Below are 16955 nucleotides of genomic sequence, written 5' to 3' on the forward strand. Positions count from 1 at the left end.
TCATCTCCATTGAGTTGATGATGCCATCCAGCCACCTCATCCTCTGCTGCCTCCTTCTCCTTCTGCCCTAAATCTTTCCCAGCATCTCGGTCTTTTCCCAGTGAGTCAGCTCTTCTCATCAGATGGCCAAAGTATTGGAGCTTCAGCCTCACCATAAAGCCCTTCCAATGAATATTCGGGGTTGATTTCCTTTAGGATTGACTGATCCTGAGAGCTGTTTGCCGTTATTTTGACAAATTCCTTTTCTGTTAAGTTTGGACAGGGATCCTTTCCACTGCTTGTAACTGACAACCCGACACATTCATCTGTGTCCACGGCTCAATCCCTGTCTACTGGCCACTGAGATAATAGTCTTGGCTTAAAAGCTCTGGCCAGTCATATAAGTGTCCAGGCCACTAGTCAGCTGAATGGAATCTCCCGTTAATGCTGACTCTTAGCCAGGCAGCTGCTCTTCTTGTCTTCTGGTTTTGAAATATGTTAATGTGAGTTCCTGCACATGTGTCTCTCTAAGGCGTGCAGCACCTCGGAGCCCTTGGTTATTAACAGCATTGGATGTAGGTTCAATGACCTGAATGATAAGCCAGTAGGTCACGTGGCCTGAGTAGTGTCTGTGTTAGGCCTTGGTCTGGATTCCTTGGCCATTTGTTGGAGGTATATCTGTCTTTATGCCCCCAATTTATTCAGTATACACTGCTTTAGAGAGTGCCTGTGTGTGCAGAGTCCGGCCATGTGTTCACATCCTATGGATGTCAGAGACCCTGACGGTTCTCTAGATCCCTCTGTCAAGCTGAACAAAAGGGGAGACTTCTTACCTGGTAACTCTCTGGGTTCCCCTTTGGATTCTGGTTTTTCTAATGTTTTGTCTTGTTTTTTCTTTTGGAAGCCATATGAGGTAGGATAGAAAAAGAAGTGATTTGGGAGAAGTAAAGGTTAAGCCTCGTTATTTTTTAAGATAAAAAATGTTGAATTTACCTTGTGAAATTAGACTTCTCCATGTCTCTGAGCACCAAAAGTGTCCCATGTGTGTTCTCATCATTTACTGAATATCTAAGATCAGATGTGTGTGTGGCCACTCAATTCCAGAGCAGAGTTTTAACTGCTAAATAGCCATCATGGTGGTGGTTTAGTTGCTAAGTTGTGTCTGACTCTTGCTACCCCGTGGACTGTAGCCTGCCAGGCTCCTCTCTCCATGGGATGCTCCAGGCAAGAATACTGGGGTGGGTTGCCATTTCCTCCTCCAGGGGATCTCCCCAACCCAGAGATTGGGAGATTGTTTATCGTTGAGCCATCAAAATAGCCGTGATTACAGTTTTTCTCATTTCTCTCATCACCCTGTAGAAGCATGTCAGTTATCATAGACTTGCAGTTGTAGACAAGTAATTATCTTCCCTCAGAGAATTTAGAAAGGAAACAGAGATGCGCTTCTGTTTTCAAACAAAACACAAACTCGGGCCCTGTCACGCGCCACGTCGGCACCTGCTCTTGGGAATCCTGTGTTGCCGTTGCTCCCAAGGGGGTTACATGTCAGTCCCAGCCCCGTAAGTTCCCTGACACCTGGCTTTCCCACACGGAGTTTACAGCACTTGCTAAAAAGAGAGGCTCACCTTTGATCTTTCAGCAAGCACAGGTGGTTTTTTTTTTTTTAATCGGAGTATAGTTGATTTACAGTGCCATATTAATTTCTGCTGCACAGCCAAGTGATGGTTTTATATATATAGTCATCTTTTTCATGCTGTTTCACACTCTTCTTTTTCATATTCTTTCTCATTATGGTTTGTCACAGGATATTGAATATAGTTCTCTGTGTTCTACACGGGTACCTTGTTTATCCATCCTCTGTATGATACTTTGCATCTGCTACCCCCAAACTCCCACTTCGTCCTTCTCTCATGTTCCCCCTTGGCAAACACATGTCTGTTCTTTATTAGCACAATTGTATGACTATAATATGTGGAATCTTAAGAAGTGGTACAAATGAACTTATTTATAAAACAGAAACAGACTCACAGACTTAGAAAACAAAGTTAGAGTTGCCAAAGGGATTGAGGTGAGGGGAGGGATAAATTAGGTGTTTAGGATTAACATATATACACTGTTACATATAAAATAATCCAGAAGGACCTGCTGTGTAGCACAGGGAACTCAATATTCTGTAATAACCTAAATGGGAAAAGAATCTATAAAAGAGTAGATATATGTGTAGCTGAATCACAGTGATATATGGAAACTAATACAATGTTATAAATCAACTCCAACATAAAAATAAATTTTTTTAATAATATTATTTTTGTTCACTCAGTCGTGTCCGACTCTTTGTAACCCTATGGACTGCAGCACGCCAGGCTTCCCTGTCCTTCACCGTCTCCCAGAGCTTGCTCAAACTCGTGTCTGCTGGGTCAATGATGCCATCCAACCATCTCATCCTCTGTCGTCCCTTTCTCCTCCTGCCTTCAGTCTTTCCCAGCATCAGGGTCTTTTCCAGTGAGCCACTGTTCACCTCACATGGCCCACGTATTGTAGCTTTACTTCAGCATCAGTCCTTCCAATGAATATTCAGGGTTGGTTCCCTTTAGGATTGAATAATAACTAAAAAAAAATACCTGCATGATTTTTGTTCATTTTTGCCTCTGTCATTTTTGAGACTCATTTGCTTCTGACCATGAAGATTCCTTTGTCTCTGACCCTTATCCATTTTCTCTTTGCAGGAAAGAGTGATCCCTTTTGCTTGTTGGAGTTAGGAAATGACCGACTTCAGACACATACCATTTACAAAAACCTCAACCCTGAGTGGAACAAAGTTTTTACATTGTAAGTACTTTAGCCCCTGGAATATCAAAGAGCAGCTTTAACTCAGAGACCAATTATCCCTGATATGTGTAGGGCAGTCTAGGGCTCTTGAGTGGAATTTTCTGTCCATTTTTATGGGCAAAGAAGGAATTTTATTGTTTTTCTCCTTCTGAAAACCTTTTATGCTTTCATTTTATAGAGTATAGTGTTAATAATAGAAGAGACCGTTTGGAACTGCAAGAGTGTTATAGGAGGCATTTGTAAAGTAGGTCTCTTAGTGACTCAATTAATCTGTGAGCAGAAGAAAGCTTCCATATATCGAGACTAATTCATTCCTGAGTTAAAGGAAATTACAAATGTAGACGTGTCTTAAAATTCAAGGAGCTTATATTGTACAACAGTATTTTAAAATCAGAGTGCTTGCATTCTGCCAGAGCCTTTTGGAACATACAGATTATGTGTGATTCCTTGAAGACTCCCCAAGGCCCCTTGTATTCCAGCTTGTCTGAATGACCTACTCTATAGTGATGCCTACTTTTTAGACTCGGGTGTTCAGGAAACTGGATATCTTCCTAGTTGCTTTAGATTTCAAGGCACCTGGCCATCAAAGGGAGGCTCACCCATTGTTGAATCTGGGTGACATGGTGGCATACTGCCTCACAACACTGAGGAGCTTTATCTGTGCCTATAACTAAAATAATATAGTTTGTTGTGAATATGAATTGGTAGCTCCCAAGCAGAATGTTTATGGGGACCTATGAGAAGAGGTTGACTGTGCTAACCAGGTTTGCAAGAGTCTCTTGTTTGGTCAACACTTTGCCAATGATCATGGCTCTGTGTTTTCATTATAGCTGACGTCTGGCTCTGGTCAACATTGAAAAATTTTTAAATATGTGAATATGCATGGCCTTCTAGTATTTTGTGTTTCTACCATAGGATGCTTTCAGGGGATCTTGGGAAATAGTGATTTTGACTACCTTTGTTTTTTTTTAAGGGAATTCTTCATTAGTTTAAAGTAAAGAAAATCTTATTTTTGCTCTTCTCATCTGGAAATCACTTTGTCGTCCTTGTTCTGTCCCCTGTTCTCTTTCTTTATCCTGTTTCTTTAACAGTCCTACCCCTGAGTACACATATACATGGAAATGTCATAGTAAAAAAGTTGACTTTTTTTTTCCGTATGGATGTCTGAATCTTCGCTGATGGAAGGTTTGGGAATACAGTCAGTTTGATTTAATTTTTGGAATTTAATTAAATGGTAGTTTTATACTCTGAGGACATACAGACTTAATTAGTGAAAACGTGTTTTCAGATCTTCATGGAACAGCCTTCACTTGTGTGTTTTTGTGTCTAATTCATGGTGTGTTTCTCGTTTCAGTCCCGTTAAAGATATCCATGATGTTTTGGAAGTGACGGTATTTGATGAAGATGGAGATAAACCTCCTGATTTTCTTGGAAAAGTCGCCATTCCCTTGCTGTCTGTAAGTTACCTTCATTAATACACAATATGTGAATCATTTTGCAGTTGACAAGTTTCTGTGATCTAGAATCGCTTTGTCTTTGTCCGTCTGCAGAGGGGGCAAGCCCTCCCCAGCTGTGTGCTGTGCTATGCTCAGTTGCTTTGGCCGTGTCCGACTCTGTGCATGCCAGGGACTGTAGCCCGCCAGGCTCCTCTGTCCGTGGCATTCTCCAGGCAAGAATACTGGAGTAGGTTGCCATGCCCTCCTTCAGGGGCTCTTTCCGAGCCAGGGATCGAACCTGCGTCTCTTACCTCTCCTATGTTAGCAGGTGGGTTCTTTACCACCGGCACCACCTGGGAAGCGCCCCCACCCCCCAGCCATAGCAGGAAGCAACTGTTTTATTCCTTATCCTTCTCCAGTACTTCCAGTAATTTGCAATGGAAAGTCACATAATTTCTCTCTGAATGTGTCAATTGCATATTGATTTAACCATCCAAGATATTTTGACCAGTCTCTCAATCCACCCTGGCTCTTTCCATCTTGAGATAGAAGTTTCACTTTGGTTTCTGGGAACACACATCTATGACTGATTTTCCATTGGTGAATGAAGAACATACATATTTTTCTTTATTACCTTCTTCCTGCCCATTTCTTCAAAGATTACTTGCTGGTAATTGCACAGTTTTTCTCAATTCTACTAAAGACCACTTTCTCAAAAGTTGTCAGCCTTTGTGTGTGTGTGTTGAGTCGCTCAGTCGTGTCTGACTCTTTGAGACCCCATGGACTGTAGCCTACCAGGCTTCTCTGTCCGTGGAATTTTCCCAGCAAGAATACTGGAACAGGCTGCTGTTTGCTCCTCCAGGGGATCTTCCCGACCCAGGGATTGATCTTGCATCTCCTGCACTTCAGGCAGGCTCTTTACCACGGAGCCACTGGGTAGGGCTTTTTGGCAGTCATATTTGTTTTCAGTCTTCAAAAATAATTTGTGGAAGAAAGCAGAGAGCCTCTCTTGAAGAAAGAGAACTGTTATGATCGTCCCATTAAAAGGTAGGCTTCCTAGGTGACTCAGTGGTAAAGAATCTGCCTGCGATGCAGGAGACACAGATTCGATCCCTGGTTGGGAAGATCCCCTTGGAGAAGGAAATGGCAACCCACTCCAGTATTCTTGCCTGGAGAATCCCATGGACAGAGGAGCCTGGTGGGCTACGTACGGTCCCTGGGGTCACAGAGAGTCGGACGCAACTGAGCATACATTGAAAGGTAAATGCGGGGACTTTCCTGGTGGTTCAGTGGCTAAGACTCTGCACTCGGTGCAGTGTTCCATCCCTGATCACGGAGCTAGATCCTGCATTCCTCAAGTAAGAGTTCACACGCCACAACTAAAGACCCTGCATGCCGCAGCTAAGACCTGGAGCAGCCAAATAAATAGATCAATGAATATTCGAAAAAGCAAAAGGTTATGTGTCAGAGTGAGCTAAAAGTTAAATGATAAAAATACCCTATAACATTCAGAGGAGAAAGCACCAAATGATGTCTTTACATGGGCCAACGTGGAAAGCTGGGATCTGAATTCGCCTATTAAGTGGGCATTTATATACTCTTCCAGAGGAGGGAATTTCAGTTTTTCATCCAGTCATTCATACAGTGTATAGTAGAATTGTTACGACCTTTATCAGTCAAGAAGGATTTATTTTTTTCTTCCCAAAGATGTATTTCCCCACAGTTCTTAGCGCGTGTTAGAGCAGTCTGTAATTTATCCACGAGATTAGACCAGCTCACGTGGTGTTTACAGAGGGGAGAGCGCTGTCTCAGTATCTCTTTTCGTTTTGATTGCTTGGTTAATTTCTCCCCGAATTCTCATATCCCTGACGTGACTTGAAGACTGTGGCGGAGCAGCTGTTCCCTTGTAGATCCGCCTGCTGCCAAATGTTCTGAGCCGTTAGCCGCAGGCCATGCCAGCTCTCAGAGAGGACACGGTGATTTGGGACTCCCCTCCTTTTTTTTATTATGACTTGTCAGTTATTCCTGGAAGACTTTATGTGATAAGAACATGGGGCATAATTTTTAAGGAGGTCTAAAAGTACAGGAAAGCAGGGCTCTTCTTTAGAATTTAGTGTCCTTTTTCCCTTTAACATAGTTTGGACATTTCTCCTCTTGTTTTAGTAGGTAAATCCTTAGTAGCATATTGGATCCCTTGAAGGGTGAACACTTATGCTCATGCTCAGCTATTCCAGTGCTGTCTGACTCTTCGCGACTCCGTGGACACAGCCCCCCAGGCTCCTCTGTCCTGGAAATTTCCAGGCAGGAATACTGGAGTGGGTTGCTATTTTCTTCTGCAGGGGATCTTCCTGAGTCAGGGATCAAACCTGCATCTCCTGGGTCTCCTGCATTGCAGGCAAATTCTTTACCATTGAGCCACCAGGGAAGCCTGGTTGAATACTACTTCATATCTTTATTAAACTCCCTTTGTTTCATATATTAACATTTCGTGTATTCTGTCTTTCTAGAATACCAACAAGTTAACCCAACTTTCTTTCCTCCTTCCCTTGTAACATACAATCACTGTATGCTGTGGAGTTAGAGCTAAGAAATTACCTCTGACTCAATCAGAGTTTACAGCCAAGACTACTGGAGTGGGTTGCCATCCAACTCACCTCAGATTCTCCAGGGGATCTTCTAGACTCAGGGATTGAACCTGTATCTCCTGCATTGCAAGCAGACTCTTTACTGCTTGAGCCATTGGGGAAGCCCTTCAGAAATCAGATTCAGGGTTTCTCAACCTTAGCACCTCTGACATTGCTGGATGTATCATTCTTGGCTGTGGTTCTTTCCTATGTGTTGTAGGAAGTTTAGCAGCATCCCTGATCTCTATCCACTAGATATCAGTAGTACCCATCCACCCATCACTATTGTGATAACCAAATATACCTTTGCAGACATTCCCAAATGTTCTGGAGCAGAATCACTACCAGTGGACTGGAGAACCACTGATGCAAATTAATAAGAGTTTCCAAACTATAGCCTTCAAAATATAAGATCGAGTGATCTGTGATAGAGTGATTCATTTGATCTCAATGAATGCAAGTCCCCAGTCCCCTTAAGTTTTTTCAGGTTGTTGATAAGCTACCCTGCAATGTAAGTATTCATTTGTTTGATAAATATCTATCAAGTGTTCAGTGTGTGCCAAGAACTGTTGTAGGTTGTAGTATGCTAATGATGACCACAGTGAAGCTATCTCCTCTTTTGGAACTTACCTTTGGATTATAAGAGGCAATATACAAACCAGAACAACATCAACAAAAACACTAGATAGTAGGTTAGGGTTACCTTGGTGGCTCAGACAGTAAAGAATCTGCCTGCAGTGCAGGAGACCTAGGTTTGATCCCAGGGTCAGGAAGATCCCCTGGAAATGGGCATGGCTACCCACTCTAGTATTCTTGCCTGGAGAATCCCATGGTCAGAGGAGCCTGGTGGGCTACAGTGCATGTGATTGCAAAGAGTCAGACACCACTGTGCAACTAACACTTTCATGCACTTAGATGGTGAAAAGTGCTATGTAGAAAATTAAGCAGAGAATTAAGCAGGCGGAGGAGCCTTGTAGAGGATGTGTGGGGGGAAGGGATGCAATTCTCTGTGATCTCAGCAGGGAGGGCCTCACTGGACAGGGAACGTTTGAGAGAGAGCTTCAGTAGGTGAGGAAAGGGATATGTGGGGAGATTTCAGGCAGGAAATCTTCAAGTTCAAAGGCTCCAGGCCAGGCGTTGATGGTCAGATTCCAAAAATAGCAGAGTGGACAGTGTGGATGGAATGGAGTAGGGAACAGCAGATATGGGATAAGAAAGGATAGGAGATAGAGTGGCATGGGAGAGGACTTGTGAGACCCTGAAGCCTGAGAGGTAGAAGGACTCTGACTCTTCTTTACTGATGACAAAACCACTGGGAGGTTTCCAGCTGGGGAGTGCTTCATTTGGTTTATACTGCTTGTTTCTATACACATGTAGCATGTGGAGAAAAATGCCCAGATCTGAAAGGTCTCCATTGTGTCAAGGCAGACTGGCCTGAGCCACTTTTCCCCTTAGGGACTTCAGGGGCCCAGAGATGTTGAGCTGAATAAGACATTTCAGCCCCCATTGTTCAGTGTGGCTGTTTCAGTTCAGGTGTATTTCCAGTGCTTTGACCAATAGGTTGGGAAGTGATCATATATTACACAGGATCTGTGTGGCTCTTCCTGATACACCTGCAACATACCTTCTCCAAATGAATTGATCCCCTACCTAAAGAGAAAGTATAAATGCAGTAGAAAACAAGGCCATAAGCCTCAGTATCTGTAATCAGCAAATTTTGTTTATTTCATTGCTCATTTGATTTTTTAATTTATATTATTCATATTTACAGTATTTATATTTATAGTTTTCATTGCTTATAATTATTTTCAAAGAATTCTAGCTTGTGATTTAGAGGGTGTGTTTTAAAATGTATTTATTTAGCTCTAGTTTTTTTTTTAATTTAATGTCTGTGAGCAATGCTTACCTAGATAGCACTGTGCACGCCCCATATGGCACATCACTAATTCTGTGACAATCTAACAAGGCATGCTTTGTTATTACGACCATTTACAAATGAGAAAACTGAGGCAAGGAAAGACTCCTGTAGCTGGAAAGTAGTAAGGCTAGGTTTGAATTAGGAAATCTCATCTAAGAGCCACCCTGAGAGGATGTTGTGCTGCTATAATGAGTAGCTACTAAGCAAATATTGAGCCAAGAGCAATAACCGATATCTCTTTTGTGCAACCACTAGGCTCAGCACAATGGAGGTAGAGGGTGGGCATTCAGGTGGGACAGAGTTTAAGACTTGCATGTCATGGGTAATGTCCGTGAGGCAAACATTAAAGACCTGAAATGTTAGGTGCCACTAAAGGGAACAGGAAAATGCATGGTGGGAGGGCTGAATTTAACTTTGGGATGACTTCAGGAAACTGGTGTCTGGGCTGGCCAAGAAGGAGTCGAGTGTTGATAGGGACCGCTGGATGAGGAAGAAGGAAGGCCATTCCAAGCAGAGAGGAAAGCCTGACCAGAGAAAGAGCGGGGCAAAGGAGAGGCTGCAGTCTGGAAGCAAAGAGCGGCCTGGGTGTTGCTGACTTAAAAAAATGCACGATGTGAGTTGCTGTTCTTCTTCAGTCTCTAAGTTGTGTTCCACTCTTTGTGACCCCGTGAACTGCAGCACGCCAGGCTTCTCTGTCCGTCACTGTCTCCCTGAGTTTGCTCAAACTCATGCCCATTCAGTCAGTGATGCCATCCAACTGTCTCATCCTCTATTGCCCGCTTCTCCTGCTGGCTTCAGTCTTTCCCAGCATCAGGGTCTTTTCCAATGAGTCAGCTTTTCGCATCAGGTGGCCAAAATATTGGAGCTTCGGCTTCAGCATCAATCTTTCTAATGAACATTCAGAGTTGATATCCTTTAGGATTGACTGGTTTGATTTCCTTGTAGTCCAAAGGACTCTCAAGAGTCTTCTCCAGTCCCGCAGCTTTAAAGCATCAGTTCTTCCACACTCAGCCTTCTTTATAGTCCCACTCTCACATCCATACATGACTACTGGAAAAACCATAGCTTTGACCATTTGGACCTTTGTCAGCAAAGTGATGCTTATTAAAACACAGTCTAGGTTTGACATAGCTGTTCTTCCAAGGAGCAAGTATCGTTTAGTTTTGTGGCTGCAGTCACTGTCCACATTGTTTGGAGCCCAAGAAAATGAAATCTGACACTGTTTCCATATTTTCCCCACCTATTTGCCATGAAGTGATAGGACTGGATGCCATGATCTTAGTTTTTTGAATGTTGAGTTTTAAGACAGCTTTTTCACTCTCGTCTTTCACTGTCATCAAGAGATTCTTTAGTTCCTCTTCTCTTTCTGCCATTAAAGTGCTATCATCTGCATATCTGAGATTGTTGATATTTCTCCCAGCAGTCTTGATTCCAGCTTGTGATTCATCTAGCCCAGAATTTCTCATGATGTACTCTGCATAGAAGTTAAATAAGCAGGGTAACAATGTACAGCCTTGATGTACTCCTTTTTTCATGAGAGTTGCAAGTTAGCTTTATGGGAGCAAAATGAGGACTATAGCCTGGGAGACAGCATTTCAGACAGCTCTGAGAAACTGCTCCAAAGAGGTAGGGGGAAGGTCAGTATATATATGATTTTGGTGAAGGGGGAGTACATGCAACCAAATGCATATTTTTGCAGAGGTTTCTGATAGTTTCGAGGAGCAGTTATCACCGTGATAGATTTTAGTGCTTTTCTAGATATGAGGAGCTATAAGAATTAGGCTCATAAAATCAGCTCCTGAAAATTTCTCACTGTCTGAAGACCTGTTCTGCCAAATTTTCCCTGAGTACAGAGTGCCTCATTTCTGTTCTCCACCCTGAACTCCTTCCAGGGGTGTTGAAAACCACCAGCAGCTGCACATGATTTAATCCTTGTATTAGATTGCAGGTGCCATGGTGGTGGTGGTTTATTTGCTAAGTTGTGTCCCACTCTTTTGAGACCCCATAGACTGTAGCCCACCAGGCTCCTCTGTCCATGGGATTTTCCAGGCAAGAGTACTGGAGTGGGTTGCCATTTCCTTCTCCAGGGGATCTTCCTGAGTCAGGGATTGAACCCAGGTCTCCTGCTTTGCAGGTGGATTCTTTTACAACTAAGTCACCAGGGAAGCCCTGGCAAGTGCCTGACAAATGCTTATTTGTAGCTGATGGTGCCTGGCACTCAGGGTGAACAAGGAGGCAGGAAAATGCAGCTTGTGAGGGGTGGAGGGAGCTTGGGGCTTATTCTTTGAGCAGGGATCACTTGAAGACTATGGGCCTGGGATAGATATATCAGAGAAGTTTGCTAGGAAGAAAGTTGTGGCTCCAGGGTGAAGCAAGATATAGGGGAAGAATACTTCCTAGAGGAATTGGTTGCAACTCCAGAAATAAGCATCACAGAGAAAACCCTCCAATTCTGTGTTCTGTGTCTCTTAGGAGAAGGATTTATTTCCCTGCTCTTTTAATATCAGAGAAAATCATAAAAATTGATTTGTTGGTGCTTCACTATTATCTCTATAGGATATGGAATGATACCTGAAAATACCTTTATTGCTCATACGCTGAGTTGTGTCCGACTCTTTGCGCCCTTGTGGACTGTAGCACACCAGGCTTCCTTGTCCATCACCAACTCCTGGAGCTTGCTTAAACTCATGTTCGTCAAGTCGGTGATGCCATCCAACCATCTCATCCTCTGTCGTCCCCTTCTCCTTCTGCCCTCAGTCTTCCCCAGCATCAGGGTCTTTTCCAAGGAGTCAGTTCTTTGCATCAGGTGGCCAAAGTATTGGAGCTTCAGCTTCAGCCATCAGTCCTCCCAATGAATATTCAGGGTTGATTTCCTTTAGGATTGACTGGTTTGATCTCCTTGTTGTCCAAGGGACTTTCAAGAGTCTTCTCCAGTACCATACCTTATCTCATATTTAAAATTAAAAATCGTATTTCTTAGAGTGCATAATTTTTGTGAGAACACATTTTCTTTAATCAGGTTATAAACTAAAATTTGACTTACCCTTTCAGAGAAAATGCAGACTACATTTTTAAAATGTCTAAGTGTTAAGTATTCAAAGTACTTCAACTTTTGCTCTCTCTCAAATTGGTAATGTGCTAAGTGCATCTCAGCCTATTAAATAAAGAGCCTGTTCTGAATTCAATATATCTTTTAATAAGGGTGAATATATTGGGTAACTCCTTTAAAATTCATATTCTAAAATCAATATATTAATGGTGGTGAATTGTTCAAAGCATATACATGTGCTCAGGTATACATCTGAATTGAAAGAATCCAGGACAATGAGCCATCCTGCCATAGATTTTATTTCTGTTCACCTTTTAAAAATAGCTTTAAAAAATGATTATATAGATATGTAAAGCTTTTCACTCATGATGAAAAGCAGTAGAAAATTATAATTGTATCAGATTATAATCTGAATTTTTTTTCCTTGGCTGCACCATACAACGTGGGGAACTTCCCCAAACAGGGATGGAACCCCTGCCCCCAGGCGGAAGCTCGGAGTCTTAACCACTGGACCACCGGGCAGGCCCTTCTAGTTCTTCATTTTTAAAATGAAGATAATGATAGTTTCTACTGCTAGGATTGCTTATATACTTATGAATTGACTATTAAAACGAAACCTTTAATATAAGATCCAGGCAATGCACAAGTATAAGAAAAATAAATGATACTTTAATGAAGGAAACACATTATTTGCAAGTACTAGCTATCTTAGAATATCTATAAATATAAAGAAAATTGATAGACAATATATTGGAATTTACAAAGTCAGTAATGTGTAAACAACATCAAAATTGAGAAGATGAAAACCAGTGGCCATACCCAGTAGAAAATATTTTAAAAACCTAAAAAAAGAAAATAAATAAAACCACCAAAGGTTTGACAGCAAGAAACAAAGACTATTATAATGCTTAAAAACTATGTGAGGAAGTTCTAGAACTGTACTGAGGACATGAAAACACTAAATAATCATTTGAATAGCTAATTAGTTGAGAATCACTTAATATATAAAAAGCTTGAAACATGAAGTCATTGAGAGGATAAACTAAATGGTCACTATATTAGTAGGGTGAGTTGGTTGCTATTCATCAGGGCAGAATACATCAGCAAGTTACACGAAACACAGTAACTATTTCAAGAGGAGTTAAAGGTCAAACACTTGGAAGAAACTCCATAAACAAAACTATTAAAATAGTGGAAAGTGCTATACAAGCAAACTGAAAAACAGGAATGATAACAGAACTAGATTTAAGATGTCACAATGAAAGCAAAAATTGCCTCTGAAGATTAGAAGCTATAGCGTAGGTTGGTTTAAAAAAAAAACAAAACTTGCAGCATAAAAACAAATAGATGACAGCAATAATATAAAAGTTTTTAATCAGTAAGCAAAAGACAGTTCAATCTAGCAGAAAGTTTAAATCAAGGAGGCAGAAATGTGAATAGCTAATAAGCATATGAATGGCTCATGCTTTCTTCAGCCACCGTAATGGTTGTTAAGACTGCAAAAGAGGAAGCCAGAGCACCTGGGTTAACACTCAGTCTTCTCCCCAAACTGGCTGTGTGACTTTTGACACCTTACTTAACATTCCTGGCTCCCTCTCGTCCTCTGTGAAATGATAATTATCACTGTACTTGCAGTGGAGGTCTGTGGTGAGGATTTAAATGGTTTGGTAAATGTAAAAAGAGTACTCAGTAGCACACGGTAAGCACTTAAAGTGTAAACTGTCACCTTCATCACCCTTGTTTTAGTAGCTTAAATTACCAAATTAGTTTAAGCCATCAGATTAACAAATATAGTCAAGATTTTTCAAGAACAGTGATGATTAAGTGTAGCAAAAGGACTCTCTCCAGTGTAGTTGGAGGGAGCATGACCTGATACAAGCCTCCTAGAAGGGACTTTGGATTAAAATTTAATAGACATATCTTTGCGCATTTATGTACTGAATATCTATTTCAGAGAAGTAACTGGGGCTTGGAGAAATACAGTAATTAGCCACAGTCACACAGATGCTAAATGCCAGAAATGGGAATTGAATTGAAGTCTCTCTGGTTTCATGGTCCTACCATGGCCCACTGTTAATAAACATATGACAGAAAATGTTCGGTTTCATTAGTTATAAAAAAGCACATATTAAAACAACCTGAGGCCATTTTATTCCTATGAAATTGCTGTATATTAGATAAAAATGCCTGTGGTTGGCAAAGCTGCAAGGAAATGGACAGGCTCATTCAGTGGAGCCAGGAGAGTAGAAGATAACACAGTATTTTAGGAGAGCAAATTGGCAGTACTTGCTCAAACTGTAAAAATAGGTATACCCTGTTATTCAATAATTCCACCTAAAATTTTTTCGGGGGAAATGCATCATGGAAACATAAGGATATCTATGTAAAAAACTATCACAGTGTCTGTAGCTATTAAAAATTGGAAACAATCTTAGTTACAATGTTAGATTTGTTTTTGTTCAGTTGCTCAGTCGCCCTCTGACTCTTTGTGACCCCATGGACTGCAGCATGCCAGGCTTCCCTGTCCTTCATTGTCTGCCGGGGTTTGATCAAACTCAAGCCCATTGAGTCAATGATGCCATCCAACCACTTCATTGGCCTCCCCCTTCTCCTGCCCTCAATCTTTCCCAACATCAGGGGAGACTTTTCCAATGGAAAGAAGCTGGAAGATTGGTTAATTACAGAATATTCTTTTCCAGTGGCAGATTGGTTAAGTTAATTATGGAATATTCATAAGATAAAGAACTACTCTGAATTATGGAGAAGTATCAATTTTTACGATGGAGACTATTTCCCGTACTTTTTGTCAAGTTTAAAACACAAGTGGTTAAAAAGCATATACATTAAAATAAGGCTGAAAAATCATGTTATTTCATAAGCAGCTTCTATGTACTTGTCACTGTTCTTACTGCTTTTTGCTGATTATTTCGCAACAACTGCTGAGATATGTATCTTTTTTTATTTACTCTTTACAGATTAGGAAACTGGAGAGAAGTTATGTAACTTATCCAAAGTTTAATAGCCACTGTGAGCCAGAGCCAGAATTTAAACTCACTTCATCTGCCTCTAGGGCCCCAACCTTTATCCAGTACACTGTGATATTATTTTCCTAAGATGTTGTTTAGTTGATAAGTCATGTCCAACTCTTTGCAAGCCTATAGACTGCAGCGTACCAGGCTTCCCTGTCCTTCACTATCTCCAGAGTTGGCTTCAGCTCATGTCCATTGAGTTGGTGGGCTTTCCTGGTGGCCCAGACAGTAAAGAATCAGCCTGCATTTCAGCAGACCTAGGTTTGGTCCCTGGGGTGGAAAGATTCCCTGGAGAAGGGAATGGCTACCAACTCTAGTATTCTTGCCTGGAGAATTCCATTGACAGAGAGGCCTAGCAAGCTATGGTCCATGGGGTTGCAGAGAGTCACATTATCATTTTCTTAAGTTAAATACATATTTAAAAGTACATTACAAATTAGAGCTGTGTGTCTGTCAAAATATGTAAAAGATAAAAATTACATTTTTTTTCTTTTTTAAGCTGTTTTTGTAAACTGTATAGCATTCATACAATTAGTGTATAATAGTTTGTAAAGACAGCTTACATTTTAAGGAGAGGAGTTGACAGACTTGCTGGGTACAGCAAGGTTTTCTGATTTTTTCAAAGTTCAGTGCAGGGTTTTGGATTCAGGAAATGGGTGGGCACTTGCTCCTTGGAAGAAAAGCTATAACAAACCTAGACAGCGTATTATAAAGCAGAGATGTTACTTTGTCAACAAAGGTCCATGTAGTCAAAGCTATGGTTTTTCCAGTAGTCATGTTTGGATGTGAGTGTTGGACCATAAAGCTGAGTGCTGAAGAATTGATGCTTTTGAACTGTAGTGTTGCAGAAGACTCAAGAGTCCCTTGGACTGCAAGGAGATCAAATCAGTCAATACTAAAGGAAATCAGTCCTGAATATTCACTGGAAGGACTGATGCTGAAGTAAAGCTCCAATACTTTAGCCACCTGATACAAAGAGCTGACTCATTGGAAAAGACCCTGATGCTGAGAAAGATTGAAGGCAGGAGGAAAAGGGGACGACAGAGGATGAGATGGTTGGGTGGCATCACTGACTTGACGGACATGAGTTTGAACAGGGATGGGGAGATGTTGAAGGACAGGGAAGCCTGGTGTGCTGTGGTTCATGGGGTCGCAAAGAGTTGGACACGACTGAGCGACTGAACGACAACAAATGGGTGGGTTGAATTGCCTTGCTCGAGGACAGGTGTGGTGTATGAGGAGGGCTGGGTTGATGAATTCAGTGCTGCCTTTACTGTGAGTGGTTGCCTTTGTCAGGGCAAATCGTGACCTCATGAGCTTTGCAATCTCATGTTTGTAACTACTACCATGGGAAACAGGCCTGATTCCAAGCGGGGACGTAAATAGAATCACAACCAACTAAAGGATAGTTACTTTCTTCTTCCCCAGCCATGTGTCTGTCCATATCATTTTATTGGTCACTTTGCATGTGCATCAGTGGGAACCAGCTGCTATATTGTGATGTCATGTGAGAATGTTTTCCCTTTTGTATGCAGTGAAAAGCTTCTGATAGAATAAGGCTTGTTTACACCCAAATGTTCTCCTTTTATTCACATGAAGGTTAAAATGGGGAGTGGAAAGGATCAATATGACTCTTCAGTTTGGATGTAGATCTTAAGTGTGTATCTTTCCTCCTTTAGCCAACAGATGGTTTTATTCATATTGATTTTGATTAACTTTGCTGTTGAATCAATTGATATCTAGTTACATCAAAGAAATTGAGTAAAGCATAATAATGAGAATTCTTTAAAAAGAGTTTCAGCTGAGAAAAATACTTTTTTCTGTGTCCCACATACTTTTTTATATGCCAATTTAAAACAGTTTCATTTTCTAATATAATGGATAGTATCTTTTTGACACAAAACTTAGTTTTAACATCCAACTTTTAAAAAGTTCTTTATATTTAAGTGCTTAAAGCTTGTGTAAGCACATTTAAAATTCTTTTATACAGAGAAAAATTGCATAGTTTAAAGGTAATTTCAGGTCAGATTAAAATCTGTTACTTGTCCTCTGGCTCTGAAATCCTGAATTGTTACTCAGACACAGACTTCC

The 16955-nt window shown here is 41.2% G+C and overlaps 1 protein-coding gene across 5 annotated transcripts in view; it reads left to right on the top strand.

Annotated features, from left to right (window-relative positions):
• MCTP2 (multiple C2 and transmembrane domain containing 2) overlaps positions 1-16955 on the top strand; it is a 254411-nt gene that overhangs the window by 149935 nt on the left and 87521 nt on the right. For all 5 annotated transcript variants that reach the window (XM_043489630.1, XM_043489631.1, XM_043489629.1 and 2 more), the window contains 2 exons: positions 2706-2808; positions 4163-4265. In XM_043489630.1, the coding sequence (XP_043345565.1) occupies positions 2706-2808; positions 4163-4265 (206 nt within the window). The remainder of the gene's footprint in view (positions 1-2705; positions 2809-4162; positions 4266-16955) is intronic.

Source organism: Cervus canadensis, chromosome 17 (genome assembly GCF_019320065.1).
Source record: "Cervus canadensis isolate Bull #8, Minnesota chromosome 17, ASM1932006v1, whole genome shotgun sequence".
NCBI lineage: Eukaryota > Metazoa > Chordata > Mammalia > Artiodactyla > Cervidae > Cervus > Cervus canadensis.